Here is a 20694-nt window from a genome sequence, read left to right as displayed (position 1 = left end):
TAAGCCTGAACATGTATTCCAGCATTAGCTGTAATTGATGTGATTGTGTGTGAGAAACTGCTTTGAATACATTTTCCACATCCATTATTCTGCCAATATAGCCTCAAGTTAATGAAGTTGAAACCAAAGTAACTGCTGTAATGCTGAAGACAGGTTTGGAGCATTTCACAATAAGAGCGGTTTGTCAGCTGGCACTGGACTTTGATATTACAAAGTAAACTTTCACAGCAAATAGACAGCTGAAAGCATACAGGTATTACATTTGAGTGTCATGCTCTTTTTATTGTCTGAATTAGTACAAATACAAAAGATACAAAGGAATGAGCTATCAATTGGTGCAAATACAGTAAAAATTACTTTAGTCTTTTCCATTTCTAAAGTGTTGACAAAGTTGGTAGAGAAGTTTCAATAATGAAATCATGACACCATTCAGGAGTCTTATCATTTTGAAAAAAACACTTTCATAAAGACACTGCTGTGGGTCAGTGGTATTAGTGCTCTAACTGGATACGGTTTCCTGAGAAGAGTGAAAAGCAAAAAGATAAATAGGAGAATGCTTAAGTGTTAGCTGGAATTAGAAGGGCGGGTGCTTTTCTTCATCTGCTGCCTGATGTCCTAAACCGTGAGGAGTCGGTGCACTTGCTGCAACTGCGGCTTTGATAGGACGATGCGGTGGACTTGTTCCTGTCCACGGGGGCACGGAATGGCAACACGGCCGATGAATACCATTCGTCCCTGCTTCTCTTCCTTGGCCTAGGGAACAACAAATATGCACAATGTAAGTTTTACAGTTAGACTCCTGTCAAATGTGACTCATTTATTTTCTATATACTGTCATAGCAGTACCTTAACAAAGGAGGAAACTGGGAATGTAGCAAAGTCCGAAGAAGCCTTTGCTCCAGGCTGATATGAGACCACGTGTTCAGCTACCTCACCCTGAAACAGGAAAAGACTTGTTCACACTGCTCACTTTAGTGTTGCTGTCAGATGACAGGACAACATAAGGATCATGCAGTAGAAACTACTTTTAAAGTGGCACCTTAAGTTTTTCCAGAGCATCACTGAGGCTCTGCAGACGAGCCGTCTGCTCCAGGAGCTGGGTGCTGGCACTTACTGGAAGAAATGAACGGGGGGGGGGGGGGGGGGGGGGGGGGGGGCATCAGTTCACTCACCAAACACAGTCTTTAGAAAATGCAAATACATCTTAGATACCCCTGTGTCCACACACCTGCTGTCTTCCCAGTGATGTCTACCACTTTAACCTCTGCACTCAGCTTGAGCAGGGTTGCCAGCAGCTGGTCAGTCCTTCGATATATGCCTGTGTTTAGTCCCTCTGGAGGCATGGAGCTTTCTTTAGACACCTGTGGGAGTTTAGGAGGGCGGAGTGGTGGCAGGGACGCTAGCTGGGCTCTTATTTTCTCTGCCTGTAAGGTTATATAGTTTGTATTAGATATAAATACACACACACACACACACACACACGGTGCCATGAAAAAGTATTGATTTCTTAGGTTTTTTGTCTATTTGTCACATGTTTCAGATAAAACAGATGTTAATATTAGACAAGGACTACCTGAGATTAAAAAAAAAAAAATGCAGTTTTTAAATAATGATTTCATTTATTAAGGACAAGTTATCCAAACCTACCCTATGTGAAAAAGTAATTAGTTTAAATTATGAATTAACTGTGATTAATATTTTTTTGGAAAGCTGAGTTCAGTTTCACAGCCACACCCAGACCTGATTACTGCCAGACCTGCTGAATCAAGAATAGAACGTGTCTGAAGTGTAACAGGCTACAAAATCTCAAAAAGAAACACGTCGTGCCACGATCCACAGAAACGGCTGCAAAACAAAGTCATTGACATCTATCAGTATGAGAAAGGTTACAAAGCCATTTCTAAGGCTTTGGGACTCCAGTGAACCACAGCGAGAGTCATTATCCACAAATGGAGAAAACTTGCAAGAGTGGTGAACCTTCCCAGGACTGGCCGGCCTACCAAAATTACTCAAAGAACGCATCAAAAGAACGTTATTCATAACCATCTCAAAGATTATTCTTCATGTTCGGCTGCTTTCAGCACTGCTGGTATTTGTTTAGACTCTTTTGCTCCAGTTGATCTTTCAGAGTTAACTTCAATAGTTACTTCCTCCAAACCAGCAACATGTTTGTTAGATCCCATTCCTACTAGACTGTTCAAAGAAGTCTTTCCAATTATTGATGCTTCAATCTTAAAAATGATCAATCAGTCTTTATTAGTTGGCTATGTACCACAGACCTTCAAGGTGGCTGTAATTAAACCTCTGCTTAAAAAGCCATCACTTGACCCAGCTGTCTTAGCTAATTATAGGCCAATCTCCAACCTTCCTTTTCTCTCAAAGATTCTTGAAAGAGTAGTTGTAAAACAGCTAACTGATCATCTGCAGAGGAACGGTTTATTTGAAGAGTTTCAGTCAGGTTTCAGAATTCATCACAGTACAGAAACAGCATTAGTGAAGGTTACAAATGATCTTCTTACAGCCTCTGCCAGTGGACTCATCTCTGTTCTTGTCCTGTTCGCCCTCAGTGCAGCTTTTGATACTGTTGACCATAACATTTTATTACAGAGATTAGAGCATACTATAGGTATTAAAGGTACTGCACTGCAGTGGTTTGAATCATATTTATCTCATAGACTCCAATTTGTTCATGTAAATGGGGAGTCTTCTCCACACACTAAGGTTAATTATGGAGTTCCACAGGGTTCTGTGCTAGGACCAATTTTATTTACATTATACATGCTTCCCTTAGGCAGTATTATTAGAAAGCACTGCATCAATTTTCATTGTTATGCAGATGATACTCAGCTTTACCTATCAATGAAGCCAGATGACACACATCAATTAGTTAAACTGCAGGAATGTCTTAAAGATATTAAGGCCTGGATGACCTCTAATTTCCTGCTTCTAAATTCAGATAAAACTGAAATTCTTGTTCTCGGCCCCAACAATCTTAGAAACCTGGTGTCTAACCAGATACTTACTCTGGATGGCATTACTTTGGCCTCCAGTAACACTGTGAGAAATCTTGGAGTCATTTTTGACCAGGATTTGTCCTTCAGTGTACATATTAAACAAATATGTAGGACCGCTTTTTTGCATTTGCGCAATATTTCTAAAATTAGAAACATCCTTTCTCAGAGTGATGCTGAAAAGCTCATTCATGCATTTATTACTTCTAGGCTGGATTATTGTAATGCATTATTATCAGGCTGTCCTCAAAGCTCCCTGAAAAGCCTTCAGCTGATCCAAAATGCTGCAGCTAGAGTACTGACAGGGACTAGAAAGAGAGAGCATATTTCTCCCATATTGGCTTCTCTTCATTGGCTCCCTGTTAAATCTAGAATAGAATTTAAAATTCTTCTCCTCACATACAAGGTCTTGAATAATCAGGCACCATCTTATCTCAAAGACCTCATAGTACCATATCACCCCAATAGAGCACTTCGCTCTCAGACTGCTGGCTTACTTGTGGTTCCTAGGATACTTAAGAGTAGAATGGGAGGCAGAGCCTTCAGCTTTCAGGCGCCTCTTCTGTGGAACCAGCTTCCAGCTTGGATTCGGGAGACAGACACCCTCTCTATTTATAAGATTAGGCTTAAAACTTTCCTTTATGATAAAGCTTATAGTTAGGGCTGGATCAGGTGACCCTGAACCATCCCTTAGTTATGCTGCTATAGGCCTAGGCTGCTGGGGGGGTTCACATAATGCACTGTTTCTCATTCACCTTATTTACTTTGTTTATACTCCACTCTGCATTTAATCATTAATTGATATTAATCTCTGGCTCTCTTCCACAGCATGTCTTTCTCTCCCCTCAGCCCAACCGGTCGCGGCAGATGACTGCCCCTCCCTGAGCCTGGTTCTGCTGGAGGTTTCTTCCTGTTAAAAGGGAGTTTTTCCTTTCCACTGTCGCCAAGTGCTGCTCATAGGGGGTCGTTTTGACTGTTGGGTTTTTTCTGTATTATTGTAGGGTCTTTACCCACAATACAAAGCGCCTTGAGGCGCCAGTTTGTTGTGATTTGGCGCTATATAAATAAAATTGAATTGAATTGAATCAACAACTCATCCAGGAGGTCACAAAAGAACCCAGAAAAAACATCTAAAAAATTGCAGGCTTCACTTGCCTCAGTTAAGGTCAGAGTTCATGATTCAACAGCTCCGAGGAGAAAACCACTGCTGACCACAAAGAACACAAAGGCTTGACTCACATTTGCACAGAATATTGTCCCAAAGCATCTTGATCTCCAAGACTTCTGGGACAATATTCTGTGGACTGACAAGACACAAGTTAAACTTTTTGCAAGGTTTGAGTCCCGTTACATCTGGCATAAGACTAACACAACATTTCATAAAAAGAACATCACACCAACAGCCAAACGTGGTGGTGGTAGTGTGATGGTCTGGAGATGCTTTGCTGCCTAAGACCTGGATGACTTGCTGTAACTGATGGAACCATGAATTCTGCTCTTTATCAGAAAATCCTGAAAGAGAATGTCTGGCCATCAGTTTGTGCCCCGAAGCTGCAGGACAGTGATCCGAAACACACAAACTCCACCTCTGAATGGCTTAAAAAAACAAACTGAAGGTTCTGGAGTGGTCTATTCAAAGTTTAAACTTAAATCAGACTGAGATGCTTTGATATAACCTCAAACAGACCTTTCATACTTGAAAACCCTCCAGAGTGGCTGAATTAAAACAATTCTCTAAAGAAGTGCGGGTCAAAATTCCTCCACAGTGATGTGAAAGACTCATTGCCAGTTATCACAAATGCTTGACTGCAGTTCTTGCTGCCAAAGGTGGCACAACCAGTTATTAGGGTTAGGGGGCATTAACTTTTTCACGCAGGGCCAGGTAGGTTTTTTAATTATTTAAAAAAAAAAAAAAGGGGAAAAAAAGCATTTTGTATTTACTTGGGTTACCTTTCTTATCTTAAAATCTGCTTGATCTGAAATATGTGACAAACATGCAAAAAACTAAAATGAGGATGAGGGTAAATACATTTTACTGTACTTTATGTGTGTATTTACACACACACACACACACACACACACACACACACACACACACACACACACACACACACACACACACACACACACACACACACGTGCGCTTGAATCTAGTGTACCTTGAGTCTGTTGTTTTCATTCTTAAGGTGTTTAATACCCAGCCTCTGGGCCTCAACCTGCTGCCTGAGAAGAGGGGAGTCCACCACCTGGGTTGGCCCTGCCATGGAAGGAGGCAAACCTGATGAAGTAATAAAAAACAAAATGGTTTAAAAAAAAAAAATGATAACTATGCCCCCTTGTGGTTCTCATTAGATGGTGCTTGTTCCCTTTATATTTGTTTAGTTAAAATTTGATTGAAGTCTGGCAGGTAAAAGTTTTACCCAATTTATGCAAGCCGTCTTACATAATCAGTTGGTTGAAATTGCTTTTCTGGGGGTAGAACAACTGCATGTCACATCTTTTGTCAAATATAAAATGCCATCATTTTAGCCGCTGAAAAGAAGTGAACATAAGCAGGAGGCGAGTACTTCACCTCCTGCAGATCCCTGAACGATGGAGGCGATTCCTGAGGCAGGTGGGCCTCTCAGGCCTTCAATGGTCATCTTTGACTGGTTACTGAGTCGTTGTTTCAGCTCTGCCTTCTCGGCCTCCAGCTGGTCAATATCAGCCTGCAGAGCATCCATCGTCTCCTCAAACTCCCTGAAGAAGAGGAAAATGGAGGGTCAGTGAGGAGGAAAAGAAGTGCTATAATAGAGAAAATGGGAAAGAGAGAGAAAAATGTTTAATCGCATTCTTTATTAATCTACTTTTCTTTTTTCTTCAGAAGGGCAAGGTTCTCATCCAGCTTGGTCTGAATCTTCTCCACACGCTCATCAGCATCTTTGGTCGAAGTGTCCAGCTTCTTCTCCAAGAGGCTGAGGCGGACATGGGCCTCACTCAGCTCCTCACCCTGAGGTTTTCAAAAAATAAATAAATTTTTAAAAAGGAGGTACTGTGACACCTGTTATACCTCAGCTTTCATTTTTCCAATCCCTTTCACTTCAAACTGGCAGATTTCTTGCTCAAAATTCCTTCAGCGTGTCACCTTAATCTTGAGAGACTTCTTGAGCTCCTTGATGACAGTTTCTCTGTCTTCTAGTTTGACTCCTAGACCCTCTGCGTCAGTCATCTCTGCTCTGACCGTGGATGCTCTCAGCTCCACTGGAGGAGTCTAACAAGGGAAGTGAGAAGGAGTATGAAGAAAAAGAAAAAAAAAAGATCACAAACTGGGATTTCACTGAAACAGGTACTGTGAAAATGTTCAAGCATACAAATATCTTTCCCTGTGGTTTTTCAGCATCATACTCTCCTTCCTGCATGGCTGTAGCCATCTTGTTCATGGTAGCAATGACAGAGCTGCAAGACTGTCGCAGCAACTCTGGAGCATTTACACCATGGGAGCCGTATACCTTAGAGAAAAAAGGGCAGATATAGAGAACAAGAAAAGACAGTGACAACCTATGTCTAGATTCAAAATCAATACTTCGTACACTACCTACTGATGCTTAGACCCCAAAAATCAGATGATGAACATGCAGAGTGTGTCAGTTAAAACTAAAACTATCTGTGCTTAAACTTCCCCAAAGGAAGCTTTTATTTTTTTAAAGAGGATTGCACACGTGTTAAATGTGTACCTGCTCCACAGCCTTGCAGGCAACATCCTCCAGTTTAAGAGCATTGAGACCTTCCTGTTCTCCCAGTGAAGCGACCATCTGAGCTCCAGCGGCAGCTACCTCTTGAAATACCGCAACCACACGGGTCAACTGGCGCCTGCACTCTGTCAGCGTCTCTGAAACCTGCCATAACATACAGCTGCAGCTACATGGCTCACAATCATCAACAGTGTATCAAATTGCATGACATGTTTCCGTACCTGCGGTCCAAAACTGAGAGCAGCAGGAACTCCAGCTACATCTGTTCCGGGCATGCGACGGCGGATCTTCTTACAGAACTGTCTGATATCAGAACAAGAGGTGTCCAGGTCCTTCAGAAGAACTGCAAAGGCAGAGCTCTCCTGTCCTGCTGCCAGGAAGGCACGCAGACGAGCTACCTCCACTACCATGCAGTCCAGGGCACTCTGAGTAAACTGGAAGTGAGAAGGGTCAGTTAGAGAAAACCTGTCAGTACATCTTTGCCTTACAGAGGTATGCATTTTATTTTAAAGTGTTTAGATTTTAAAAGACCCCCCCCCCCCATTTTGCTAGATCAACATGACATTTCTGCTAGCACTGCCAAACATGCTTGACATACCTTGATGTGGTCAGCCAGTTGCACTGTGCAGTCTTCAGCATGATCTGCCAGATGGACACTGTACAGTTGCTGGAAGACAAAGCAGTGAGATAACCAACATGTTATCTTTTTAAACATTTCACTGAGTACATGAATGCGCGAACTTCAACACACCGACAGCCACATTTAAAACTGCAACCACAGTCACACAGCTAATACTGGGACTGAAACTCTTGGTTGTAATGTTTTAATATTAAAAACACCCTGTGTTACCTGATAATACTTGATGGCCTTAGTCAGGGGTTCCACCTGAACGGTCTCATCTAGCTGATCTTTATGTAGGAGATCTATGAAATAATCCAGAGAGCGCTCGTGGAAGCTCATTTCAGAGTAAAGAGTACCCATGCGCTTAAAAACCTCCACGCTGCAGGTGTTCAGAGCCCTAGAATGAAAAACGGGGAAAGAAAACAGCAACCAGTGATTGTGTTTTACAATTTCAGAGCAACCCATTAAAATTATTTTTACAAGTGTCATTTGTACACCTATTTTATTCCTAAAACATTAGCGGTGACGCTGCGATATTTACTGTTCATATTTATGCAGGGCGGCCTGCAGCAGGCTGAGGGAGTAGACCAGTCCTGAAGCAAAACTGCGTTGTTCTCCTGGAGGCCCTCTGAGCCCCGTTCCCTGAACCAGGTTCCCGTTCAAGTCAAACTTCTCCTGCGCCTGTTTACTGATGAGCTCAGCCTTCAGACAAGAGGATATCAACCACATGCACATCTTTGAAGAACATCTGACAGCTAAATAATTCTAAAACAGAGAGAACAATCATTCAAATGGAGCATGTGCCTGCCCTCATACTTTGCAGATGAGCCTGGGAATGAGCAGGAGCACCAGAATACAGTCATGGTCCCCACCGTGACGGAGGAAGGAGTCTGGCATGAAGGAGGTGAGGAGGACACCTGTCTGTTCGACTGAGCTACTTCCATTTTCCTCAGCTCCATTTCAATGGCCTGGAGACAACGAGCGAGGTTAGTTATTTAAATAAGAACAAAATCCAACAACATTGGCTCATCTCAAAGAGGAGAACTCTGTAAATGTATCATGCAGATCTCTTACCTTGGCGTAAGCCTTGGTCTCTGCAAATTTGATCTTAAAATCAAACAGCTCTGCAGGTGGTTGCTGAACTTGTTCTGCATTTGCATTCTGCTGACTGATCAGCTCCCTGTTGGCCTCCTAATGCACAAAAAAAAAAAAAAAAAAATACACCTCTTATAGCATCAGGACATTAAAACCGCAGGCCTGCAGAATTACCCCTCCATCCACCTACCTGAAGTGATGCAGTGAGCTCTCTGTATTTACTGATGGTCTGTTGGTAATCAGCTACAGTCTCCTGGGCAGCTTCCACTCTTTTTTCTGCCTCTCTGACCTTTCCTGTACTCAGGTCTAGCTGCTCCCTCAGCTCCATCTCGGTTTCTCTGGCATTCTCTTGGAGTTCATCATTCATCTCATTGATGGCTTCCTGTTAATGCAAAAGACAGCTCCAACGATTGGTCTACCATAAATATCTTATTCAAATCCTTTTCTTTAGACCTTTGCTGAATGCCAGTTTTAATATATTAAAAACCAAAGGTGTATTATAAATGCAGCTGCACTGACCAAATCAGTGACTGTTTCTTTCAGCTCTCTGACTTTCTCCTCAAGGTCGAGGTTCCTCTCTGTCAGGGTCTCCACCATCTCCTCTGAGCCCAGGGCAGCATCTACCTGGTACATGTCCACACAAAAATTTAGTTCTCACAATTTTAAATATTCACACTAAGCACATACATCTTTGCTGTCACTGACTAGTCTTGATAAACATCTTCTAACATGTGTTATTAACATATGTGAACCATGTGAGCATCCTTTACTTCCTGAGCTTTACCTGCTCCTTCAGTTCGTCGACTGTGGCCTCTGCCTGCTTGATTTCTTCCTGCAGTTTTTCTTTCTGAGTCCTCAGAGTCTCCAGCTCTATGTTCTTCTTCTCCATCTGCTTCTGCAGCTTCACATGTTCCTGTTTCTCTGAGGCAGACAGATCTCGCATCCTGAGGATGAAAGAAGTTGTTTTTTTTAAATTGTTCACATTGGTTTCTAGGCTTGTCTTTATGGACTTTTTTAAGGAGTTAGGTTAATGTGACTGAATTTTTATTCATTTATATTCAATGTAACAGAGAACAAGCAAATACATTTATTTAAAAAGCAGGTTTCCTACCTACCTGACCAATGCCTCCTTAAGTCTGCTGTTCTGCTCCTCCAGCTGCTTGACTTGGTAACTGGAGGCAGCTCCATCTGAGCCTGCAGGAGGAAACAGAGGTGAGGTGGATCGGCATATGATGAGAAGGGAGCAGAAATGAGACAGATACATAACAGGAAGACATTGTGGATTCTTTATTGAGTGTACAATTGGTGATTATAAGCATGCCATTTGGCCACCTCAGTGCTTTTCCTCTCTCTTACACACCTTTCTCTGAAATCTCATGCCTAAGGATCTCCAGATCCATGGAGAGCTCCTCCACTTTCTCTTTCAGGGTGTCCACCTCAACTTGCAGCGATTCTGCTCGCTCTTCTGCCATCTCTTTGTCCAGCGTAGCCATCTCTATGGCATCTGCCGTATCAGACATCTCTTCCATGTACCGCTCCTTGGCCTCCTGTGCCTCCCGGGCTTCCTGTGAAGTGAGAAGGTATAAAATAAGCATTAGACAGGCAAGCATGATGAGTTCAGAGGTTCCTCTTTCATTCTCAAAGCTTTGGGGAAAAAAAAAAAATTACACTGTGATGTAATTCAAAGTTAACAAAATGTTCATCCATTCTAGTTTTTCCCCCCAGGGTACCTTCTTGGCCTCTTTGAGTTGTCTCTGCAGCTCAGTCTGCTGCTCCTGCATTTTGGTCTTCCACTCCTGAAGCTGCTCCAGCTGGATCTTGTGTTTCTCCAGTTCCTTAAGCTTGGCTTTATCTTCTGTTCGCTTCATCTTCAGAGTCTCCAGTTTCTCCTCCAGATCCTTGACTTGAGCTCGTAGTGATTCCTCCTCCTAAGAAGTGATTGGAGCAATTGGCAAGATGATGGGAGAGGAGCATGAGCAAATGTAAACCATTAACTGAACTTTATTTATTTCCTCAGACTCTATTTTTGAAAAGGAAAAACAAAAGTAGCATTAATTAAGTCCCACCACTAAAAGCCCAGGAGATGGTCCATATGGTACTATCCCAAATTCATGTATTTTCACACAATTCACCATTTCCCTAACAGTGATGTAAGGGTATTCCTTTAAGCAAGTTAAACCATGCATCATCACCAGAAAATTCACTGTGAGGACATTTGAAAACCATAATTAAGTACTGAGAAGGTGTACTGATGAGAATTTTGCCCCAGTGTTATTAGTAAGCTCATGCCGTGGATCATCAGCATGCATGTAGCCATTAGAAAACTCTACCTGCTTGGATATGGCAGGTTCCACCTGGTCAAACAATAACAAGATGGATAAAATACAACACACAAAAAAATATCATTAAAATGATGAACAGAAAAAAAAAAATAGAGAGAAATGAAATGAGATGTGTTGACAGAGCTAGAAGGATCTGAACATGAACCATAGCATATATTTTTTTCCTTCCTTGGGTTAATGATCTACCTTGCTCGGAGTAGCTGGAACTGAAGCAGCGCGCTGCTGCTGGGTGACCCGCTGGGCTGAGGTATGACAGGGGCACCCAGAGCACCCTGCTGGGAGGACAGGCCTGCTCACTAACATCACCAGACAGAGAGGATGAGAGACTCTCACGCGAAGCCTGTTGATAAAGGCAGATAATCATCGCAGTGTGATGAGAGGGAGTTTAAAAACAAAACGGACCGTAATAAGAAGAACAGGTGTCAAGCTGTAGGGTCTGTTTGTTGTGATTCGGCGCTATATAAATAAAATTTAACTGAACTGAACAGGAGTTTCAGCCACAGTGAACATGCACCTTCAATAAACCCAGTAAATGATGCAAAATTCAGTTGTGACATGAATGTGATACAAAAATTACCAAATATAATCACCTCCCAGTGTCCCTCACAAGGGATGCTCTCCTACCAAGTGTGCACCTGTGTTATAGTGTCAGTAGTTTTTACACCACTCCCTGTGAAGCGTCAAGTGAAGCTCTATGATACAACAGAGCATACCATGAGCGACAGGCTGGAGCGGCTGGAGTGACGGACCAGGAGGGAGGGGAGGGAGGTAGCTGATGAGAGACGTGGCGTGTTCCACTGCCACAGTGTGATCATAGAGACTGGGTCAGAACTCTCATGGGTTACTTAAACTAAATGCTAAATTAGACTGAAGCTGAATATGAACCCTTTTAGTACTATGCCTTTACACACTGTAACTACTAGGTTAGTGATATTACCATCCTGTTTTTATTCTGCTGTTCCTAGATCGCACACCAAACTGCACATAAAATTCTTTCGGTGACAATCATTTAATTAAGCGGAAATCGGCTTCAGATTGTCCCAACGTGCACTGTTCAACATTAAAATATTGACATTTTCCAGAATTGTCCTCATGCCATTTAACACCTCCAGTCTGCTGTAGGCAAGCTCACCTTTGCAGAGCGGCGGGTAGGTAGAGGACTGGAGGAGATGCGCACACGCGCACGCACACACACACACACACGTACACACACACAGATGTACACACATCCAGTGGTGAAGCAGGATAAGAGATTAGAAGCACGTAATAAGCATTTGCTGTTAGGTTGCATTGACTGATCATTATTTTAATGCACTATATAGACAAAAGTATTGGGACAGACCTCTTAATCTTGGAATTCAGGTGTTTTCAGTCCACAAGTGTATAAAATCAGGCACCTAGCCATGCACTCTGTCTTTGCAAACAATTGTGAAAGAATGGGTTGTTCTAAAGAACCCACTTAATTTACTGTAATAGGATATCACCATTGCAGCAAGTCAGTGTGTGAATGTCTTCCCCTCCTAGACACTCCACAAGGAAGTCTAAGTGGTATTATTGGAAAGTGGAAATGTTTAGGAACCTCAGCAACTCAGCCATGACTTGGAAGACCTTGCAAATTTGCAGACTGGGCTGCCGAATGCTGAGGCGCATAGTGCATATAAGTTACGAGCGCTCTACTGACTCAATAACTGCAGAGTTCAATCTTCCTCGGGCATTAACATCTGCATAAAAACTGTGCCCTTGGAGCTCCATGGCATGGGTTTTCATAGACTCCACGGTTGAGCAGCTCCTGTAGGTTTAAGGCATAGGTGGCCCATACTTTGTTCATATAGTGTAGATGCATGCACCATTTAAAATCATCAAAAGCATAGTTAATCTTGAGGAATCAAAGGGGCAGGAAAAAAAGTGAGCTCATGCAACAATGTAAAACTGACGGAAAAAAAAAAAAAAATCATTGAATCACAGAGAATTAACGAGCGCATCATCATTGCACACAATGTCATCCTCTATACATGTACACAAGAGGTCTTCACCAAATAAAAAGTTGAATGAAATAAAGTGGGAAAACCAAAAGAGAATGGCACAATCACAAGTTATGTCATTATGTCTCATGCAAATGTCAAGAGTTAAGAAGAGCTCAAGTGCAAAAGATGAATTCCCGCGTTAGTATGATTACAACGAAGACCAAGCAAATGTGCTGAATTTAAATAGTTCTACCTTTTTTAATGCTCACTGGCTGCTGAAAGAGGCATCCAGAAAAACAAACATAAGAATTCACCTCAACAGCTGAGAGGCAAACGAACATTTTCGCATCATAAAAGGGAAAGAAACGGGTATGTTGGGGGATAACGATCATTTCAGCACTCTTTGCCAGTCTAATTGATCACAATTAAATAGCACAACTCTTCATAATTAACTTTAAAGAAAAAGAGGGATTATATGGATATTTGTATACCCATCCATCAATCCAAAGTGCACACACTCATGTTAAAAACCAAATAAGAAAAACATCACATTTACTAACTGACAAATGACAAAATAAAAGTGAGCTTAAACATGTGGTTGCCTACCTGTTTGGTTGTTTTGGGTGTTTCAGGAATGTCTAGAAAATAAAAAATACGATTTATTACACACTCTTGTTATTAATGCTTACTTTGAGGCATTACGTTTCGGAAATGTTAGGTATTGTCCTTGCTCACCTTTTTGTTTAAATGTCTTGGCAATTCCAGACTCAGGGGTATCTGGTGAGGTGGCACTAGAGCCATCTTCTACCACCTGGATCTACACAATATCATAAAAGAGTATAATCAACAACACTATAAAAAACACAAATTACAAATCTTAATTTTGAAAAACAGCAAATATGGAACAAAAACAGAAGAAAGGTTGAGAAAAAAAGATGCAAGTCTGTTGCATTTGTCCAGTAAGACATATGTTGTATAGCAAACATCATCTGCCTGTTTAGATCTTTACAATTCTGGAAACCTTTGCCAGTGCTAATGCCATTACACCATCATCGGTTCCTCACGTGCACAACTGCCGGTCACCAACCTGGGACTGCCTGACGAATATTCCGTGATTTTCCTCACAGGTGAAGTAGCGCTTGCCCTGCACGGTGCCATCGTTCTTGCCTTTAGGCTCATCTAGTATGACACCCACCCATTTCCCAGAAGCAAAGAGGGTAGCGCCAATGTAGGCAACAGTGCCACGCTGACCCTTTCCTGTCACCTCGACTATTGAACCAATCTGGGAGACAAGGAGTGGAAAAGAATGCTGAGAGTTACAGTTTATTCCTTTATTTACTGTGTCTGTATTGAAAATATACCCACCTTTGGAGGTTTACCACTCTCCACCGTTCCTGTGCTGCTCATTTTGCTGATCAGAGGGCTGGTCAGCTGAAGGGTTTGTGGAATACAGGTGAAGCGACAGAGATAAATATTAGGGGATTAAAACAGAGAACAGGGTATAATGGGGAAAAGCAGAGAGACAATGAAGAAGGAAGCCAAGGTTGTATGACATACTGGAGAATTTATTGTTTATATTTAAGAATTCCAAAGTCCGATAATTCTCCCTGCTCTAGCTTTTCAGGTCATGTCAGGTCTTAGGAATCAAAAATATTCAATGACAAGACAGTCCTGAGGCTGCAGAGCACAGAAACACGCTTGCAGCCAGTCATATGGTGTGGGCCACAATAAACAAGTGGTAACTCTGCCTTGCTCAGACAAAGATGCTCATTGAAGACAAACTAGGACTGTGGTAAGAGTCTAATCCTTTTATGGAGCTGCAGAGGCATGTGAATCCATGCTGCTATAGTTGGAACCACAGGGAAGAAAAATCAGAAACAGTTTAATCTCTCTATGACAGAGGATTATAGTCACTAAAACAAGAAGGTAACTGGGAAGAATTCACCTAGGTTGCTTTAGACATAAAAAGATTTTTAAAAATCTGCTTATGTGGTAAATATCAGGACAGCAATGTTATTCTCAATCTACTGTTTTAGATTACTATAAAATTCTAAATATATGCATCTGCTCCGATGAAGACAATGGGCGTGAATGGATCATACATCTACATTATGGTGAGTCCCTGAAAACCCTTACTTTTCAGCGTTATAGTGCAGTAACTTATTGTTACTCTTCAAATGGATTAATCAAATCCCTGATATATTAAATAAAACATTATTAGATGTTAAGTATCCAAGTTACTCACCCTGGGAGTATATGAATGCCGTCTGTTCAAAGCCATAATTAAAAGTTAATACGGTTTCACCTCCAGCACAAAGAAGACTCAATTTTTTCTCTACTTCCTCGTCCTTTCCTCTTTTTCAGAGGGAGGGGAGGACAACACGAGTGTGAGAATACAGGGAGGGATCACTAAACGTCACAGCTGATTTGAACTGGGAGATTCAGGGCAGTATATGTATCTGGCTGAAATAGTTGTTAGATAATCTTTATATTCATCTGCATTAATACGGTTATATTTACATGACACTCAAGGAAGCTGTTTGAACACATACAAAGCGATCCTCTGACACATTATTTCCATTTATTTCACAAATAATCGACCTGTGACATTTACAAGACGAAAAAATGTTAATGAGCTCGTTATACATTGAGGTGGTTCCCAGCTAACACACACAAGTTAACGATAGCTAATATGACTTCGCTTGGGGCTATTGCTAAGAGGGTCTATGCTAAATGAGCTAAGTGAGGGGTTAAAGTATGAAACAATAAGGCAGATATGCACCAGCAAAAAGTAAACAGTAGTGCATCCAAAGGGAGTCAAAGGCTTACGCTAAGCTAAGAGGGACAAAGTGCTCAATGAGGAGAAAATATCCTGAAACACAATTAAGCTAAATCTATTTTAATGTTGCTTCCTTACAAAAACCAAACACTTTTAAATTGCCATCTGTGTAACAAGTCGTATCAATTTATTTAGAACAGCTTTGCAAAGCTAAAACTGGCCACATCGGCTTACAACGTTAGCAACACGGCTAAAGTCTGAGAGACAGGCACCTTACCTGCTAAGATAACACAGGTGTATTTTTATAATGCAACTCACCTGATATACACAGATTCCTGTCTTTAAACTAAGCGTTCCGATGTATTCATGCAAATAATAATCCTCTGCTGTGACTTTTTTGGATAAAAAGCTTAGAGATCCGGTATTCGTTTCCGTTTTTGACAGGTCATTTCCGGCAGCCTGACCGGCTAAAGGAAGAAGAAAAAAGTAGAAAAACAGCGCCCCCAGTGCCTGAGCGCCGCAGTTTACCCATGTTTTCTTCTTCTGTAGGTGTGTTTAGCTGTGAAATATCCAACTTAAACACTTTTAAAACAGGGTTGCTTTTGGTTTATTGAGATTGCAGTTTGCAGGGGAGGCAAACAAACAATCAGAATTACATTAATTTTGTTCACAAAAAAACAATATAATTGGTTGCTGTTGGGCAAAATAACCATGCAAATTCATCCTAATATAAATTGTGATGTGCATATTTTACTAGAATGTAATTTCTTGTGCTGTATTAGTAATAAGTGAACATTTTTAAAAAAGTAATCGGCCAGGGGAATAACTGTCTTGGTTTGTTATGAATGGCTTTTTATCATTTGTCAGATCTGAGTGTGTGTTAGTGTAACCTGAAGGCCCTTCACACATTCCTTCTGAAGCAATGAAAATGTGTTGCTGTGGATGGATGGGGTCCCTACATGCGTATTGACGTGTAATTATCCAGACGCCTCTGCGCAGCCGACCAATCAGGTGTCGGAGGAGAGGCTGAGCCTGCCGGCCGGCAGACGCACCGGGGACGGAGCCCCGTGGCGGTGACAGCGCTCACAGCGACCGGACTAGCTCCCGACTTCAACACCTCGTCCGTGTAGAGCAAGGTAGAATGTTTTGTAGCTTTTACATTAACTTACACGAGGCCTAAAAGTTTTAACTCGAGGCGAAGTTTTGCCGGTGGCAGGTTTCTTTTTCTTTTTGGGGGGATACTCCCGGATAGGATGGTTGGAAAGTTTCCAAGCCGCGTAGCAAATTTTACTTCCGGTAGCTACTTTCAAAATTAAAGACCGTGTGACTAATTCGTATTGGAAAAGTTATGCGGCCACGCGCAGTTGTTTTATTATGAAGGCATGATTTATGTGGTTCCGGTATTTTGATATCGATTTTTAGCTAACTTGATAAGCCGCTGTCCCGGTTGTGGCTGAAGGATTTAACTCGATATTGCGCACAGTGTGGTCGCTTAAGCGGACCGTATACCGGGTCCGGTATGTTCTGTCGGTGTCAGTTTATTTTTTCACAGCAGCATTGAAGGACAGTTTTGTTAATGAAACGAAAAAAAGTGCAAGGGAACTTAACGCAAATAGTTTGGTCCCGATGGAGGGTGTGGAGCTGAAGTGTGACACGTTACGTCATTCATCCCTCTCCCGTCTGCTGTTTGCGCTGCACAAAGTGGCCGTATCAACAAGTGGGCTAAAGCCTTGTCATTAATGAGAAACACTTACAGTTTAAGTTCGCGCTGCGCCTGGTCCTCCAGCTTTCTTCATCACGGTACTACTACAATGGATAATTCTATTTAGAAATACTGTAAGGATTGGACTTTGCGGGGACTAGTTTCGTGGAGGAGATTAAATATCGCTGTGTTTCCCAAAGTGCAAAATTTTTCTATGTGTGTTGTTGCTTATTTCTCCATTTTAATCAGTGTTATTATTTTTAATGTGCGGGTTTAGGCTTTCCACTTGTTATTTACACTTCAGTGTGTCCGGGCAGACCCCTAATTCTGCTTAGGGTGTGTCTCCACGTCCACCAGAAGCCAGATTTCATACCAAATATTTGTTAAAATCTAAAGAAGTTGTCATTTTACTTTTTTCTAAAGTTCATAAGGCATCGACTTTTTAGTTTTCGATTCCTCTGCAGGGCGCTTTGGTTTGGAAACCGAAAGCATTTTTCTGCAGGGAGACGGAATGCAGAAGCCACTACACAATAAAAAAACAACAACAAACAAGAGATCCTAACGCTGCGATCGATGCCATCTCATTTTTTTTCTTTGTGGAAAAATAGGGTTGTTTATACATGTGTTTGTTTTGCTCATAGATGTTTGGTATGTCTAAAAAGCTTCATATTATACTGATACTATCAATTCAGAATTCTAAACCATTGCAGCTGTAGTCTCAACCGGGGTTTAGCCTCATTTGAATACAGTTTGTCTCTTGAAATTTGATCAAGGGTTAACGAAAACTTGCCTAACCAGTCCATCATTGACCCGTGGGGTAAATGCAATCGGTGTAGACAACTAAATGGGTTTGCATCGTCGTCAGATTACCTCCTACCGCAAAAGGTTTCAAAATTAAGCTGTTTAAAGAATTGCATTGTTGTTGTCTGTTTATTTTCTTCAGATGGCTGATGCGGAGCTTGCAAAAAAGATGCTGCGGGGCATTCTCCAGGCCAACAAAGGTGGAGTGTCACTGTCACGCCTGCAGTCAGAGTATAAGGAGCTGACTGGGGAGCACATACCTCATAAGCAGATGGGACACAGCAACCTGGACGCTCTTCTAGCCAGCATGCCCTCTCTAGTCCGTGTGGAGCGCAACCGCTTGGGAGAGGTGTGTGTTTTCTTTCTTAAAGTAGCTCATCAGTAGATTTTTACATTGTGTGATGTGCGTTATCCTCCAGGGTTACATTACCTGTTGTATTCTCTCTTTCCAGATGGTCTGTTTTGCCTCAGGGGCCAAGGAGACAGCTCATCTAGCCAAGGTGGTGGCTCGTCAGCGCAGCTCCAAGAAGACTGGCCGACCTCACCTAGTCAACACCCAGATGAGGGTCAAACCAGCTGCCCCACTTGTGCTCAATGGTAAAATTTTTGGACAACCATATGGGTTTTAGGAGAATGGAGGCATGTAAAAAAGAAAGAAAAAGCAACTGAACCTGTTAGAATGATCTATTTAACTGGTAACACATAGCAATATGTATATTACTCAGTGGTGGCCAAAGTACTGACATTCTGTACTTAAGTAGAAGTACAAGTACTTCTTTTAAAAACTACTCTGGTAAAAGTTGAAGTACTGGTTCAACTTCTGTACTCAAGTAAAAGTAAAAAAGTACAGGCTCTGTAATCTACTCAAAGTAAGAAAGTAAAAGTAGCTCCTTGGAGGACTTTCTACCTCTTTCTTACATCTTTCTCCATCTGAGTGAAGTTATCGCTCATTCTTTGCTCTCCCTTAAAATACAGCAGCTGTTCTTTTAGCTAGCAGACACACTGTGACAAACTGCAGACACTTTTTTTGTCCTTTACGTTTTCTGTCATTTATTTTCCTCACCGTTCTGGCGTGCAGCCTCTATGTAAAGCACAACTTCCTCTGGCTCTTTCCGGTCTCCGAGCGAGCGTTGCAGGAGCCTCTCCCTCTACTGTGTGGGGTGTCTGTTCCCTTCCTCCCGCCTGTTGTTGCGACTTCCAAGAAAAAAAACGCTCGCAATCAAAAGCCGGCTCCCGCACTGACCGGAAATGCAAACGTTTCTCAGACGCATTAAACCTAAAGTAACGAGCTCGTTTTGAAAATGTAAGAAGTAGAAAGTACAGATACCTGAAAAATCTACTTAAGTACAGTAACAAAGTATTTGTACTTGGTTACTGTCCACCACTGATATTATTCCACATATTAATTTTGTTAATGCTGGACAGGTTTACAAAGTAATTTCAGAGAGTTCAAGCGTTGATCAGTTAATGTGATAATTTAATAAATGCAGAGGATTAAGTGCTGCAGTTACTCTGCCTAGATTTGGGCCCCCAGATACACAGTGCGATGATGTCAGAGAACAAGTAACAACAGATATGCTAACACGAAGGCTAAACTTCTTTTAGGAAGGGTGAGTCGAAATTCCTCTTGATGAGCAGGTCTGAGCTCCAGCTTCCACAAATACTTCGATTGCTCTGCTGCTGATAAAGAAGGTTCAAACAATCATTAAATCCAAAGGTTAACTTATTTTTTTCTGCCACTATTACAACTCTTTGATAAAGACACATAAGCATATATTTGTTATTATTAGCTTTCGCACACATCTCTGTTTATGTATGACCATTTTATAAAACCAGGCAAATATGTTCTTTCCATTTGCACCTTCTTAATGCCTATCTTAATTTAAAATGGAATCATGCTTTGCAAGATATTTTTGGTGTCTTGTGTGTGCTGGACTATTGTGTGTATCCTAACACTAAAATACAGTACAAGTACACATTTATGTTACAAATGAATGATTGCTTGTTTGCACTGTACAAAACATTTTTGACAAAATAGCAACGAGACTGCAGTATAAATGGAGGACGCTGTTGCCTGAACAAGTTATAATTGTGAATATGGAAGAAGCTTTTCAAAAGCAATTAAATAATAATGAGCTAATAAGTCAGGAACAATTTTGTCGGGGTATGAAATCCAGTAGGTGCATAGGCTTCAGTCACACTAGGGAAAACAGGGATTGGAGACCGCAGCACGACCCAAATTACCTATGAAATGTAACTTCAAAGAGCGCTCGCAGTCAGTTGCTGCCTTCAAACCAGCATTGGTGCATCAAGACAGCAATAAAACGGCAATAAGACCGAGTCAGTCTGCTCTCCATTTTCAATTGAATGGCGTCAATCTGTTTGTGATAATACCGTGATTAACTAAGATAAATCTCAAATCTGTTGCCATCTACATCAGAACTATAGTGCTGTACCAGAGCCAGGGGCGGTCTTGCCACCAGTGGATTGAACAGAATCCACATATCAGGTGCAACTCTCTGCCACAGACTGGGCCAGATAAAAATTTATATTCAGTTCAGTTTTATTTATATAGCGCCAAATCACAACATTAGTCGCCTCGAGGCACTTTATATTGTAAGGTAAAGACCATTCAATATACGGAGGA

At 41.7% G+C, this 20694-nt stretch overlaps 2 protein-coding genes across 2 annotated transcripts; one reads left to right on the top strand and one right to left on the bottom strand.

Annotated features, from left to right (window-relative positions):
* Positions 1-261: 261 nt before the first annotated feature.
* LOC115775177 (dynactin subunit 1-like) lies at positions 262-15993 on the bottom strand. The gene is given in 32 exon segments (XM_030722716.1): positions 262-753; positions 847-936; positions 1040-1113; positions 1229-1424; positions 5171-5289; positions 5584-5750; positions 5858-6000; positions 6136-6261; positions 6368-6499; positions 6725-6886; positions 6964-7176; positions 7341-7409; positions 7593-7761; positions 7906-8066; positions 8181-8278; positions 8281-8332; positions 8439-8555; positions 8650-8841; positions 8979-9083; positions 9244-9403; positions 9575-9653; positions 9820-10024; positions 10190-10387; positions 10790-10813; positions 10988-11017; positions 11020-11090; positions 11093-11141; positions 13372-13403; positions 13501-13582; positions 13853-14047; positions 14131-14196; positions 15863-15993. Coding segments are annotated over 31 exon segments (3690 nt in total). The 5' UTR covers positions 14173-14196; positions 15863-15993; the 3' UTR covers positions 262-615.
* A 1242-nt stretch (positions 15994-17235) lies between these two features.
* On the top strand, positions 17236-18676 carry LOC115775034 (tudor domain-containing protein 7B-like). Its single transcript, XM_030722480.1, has 3 exons — positions 17236-17344; positions 18190-18396; positions 18500-18676. The coding sequence occupies exons 2-3, from the start codon at positions 18190-18192 to the stop codon at positions 18674-18676; spliced, it is 384 nt and encodes a 127-aa protein (XP_030578340.1). The 5' UTR covers positions 17236-17344.
* Positions 18677-20694: the final 2018 nt, after the last annotated feature.

This window comes from Archocentrus centrarchus (genome assembly GCF_007364275.1).
Source record: "Archocentrus centrarchus isolate MPI-CPG fArcCen1 chromosome 18 unlocalized genomic scaffold, fArcCen1 scaffold_23_ctg1, whole genome shotgun sequence".
NCBI lineage: Eukaryota > Metazoa > Chordata > Actinopteri > Cichliformes > Cichlidae > Archocentrus > Archocentrus centrarchus.
This window is presented reverse-complemented; position numbering and strand designations above follow the sequence as displayed.

Excerpts from the sequence above, each read along its gene's own strand:
- LOC115775034 (XM_030722480.1), top strand. The coding sequence starts at position 18,190 with ATGGCTGATGCGGAGCTTGCAAAAAAGATGCTGCGGGGCATTCTCCAG. Across the intron at positions 18,397-18,499 it reads AGCGCAACCGCTTGGGAGAG|ATGGTCTGTTTTGCCTCAGG; the intron begins GTGTGTGTTTTC and ends CTCTCTTTCCAG.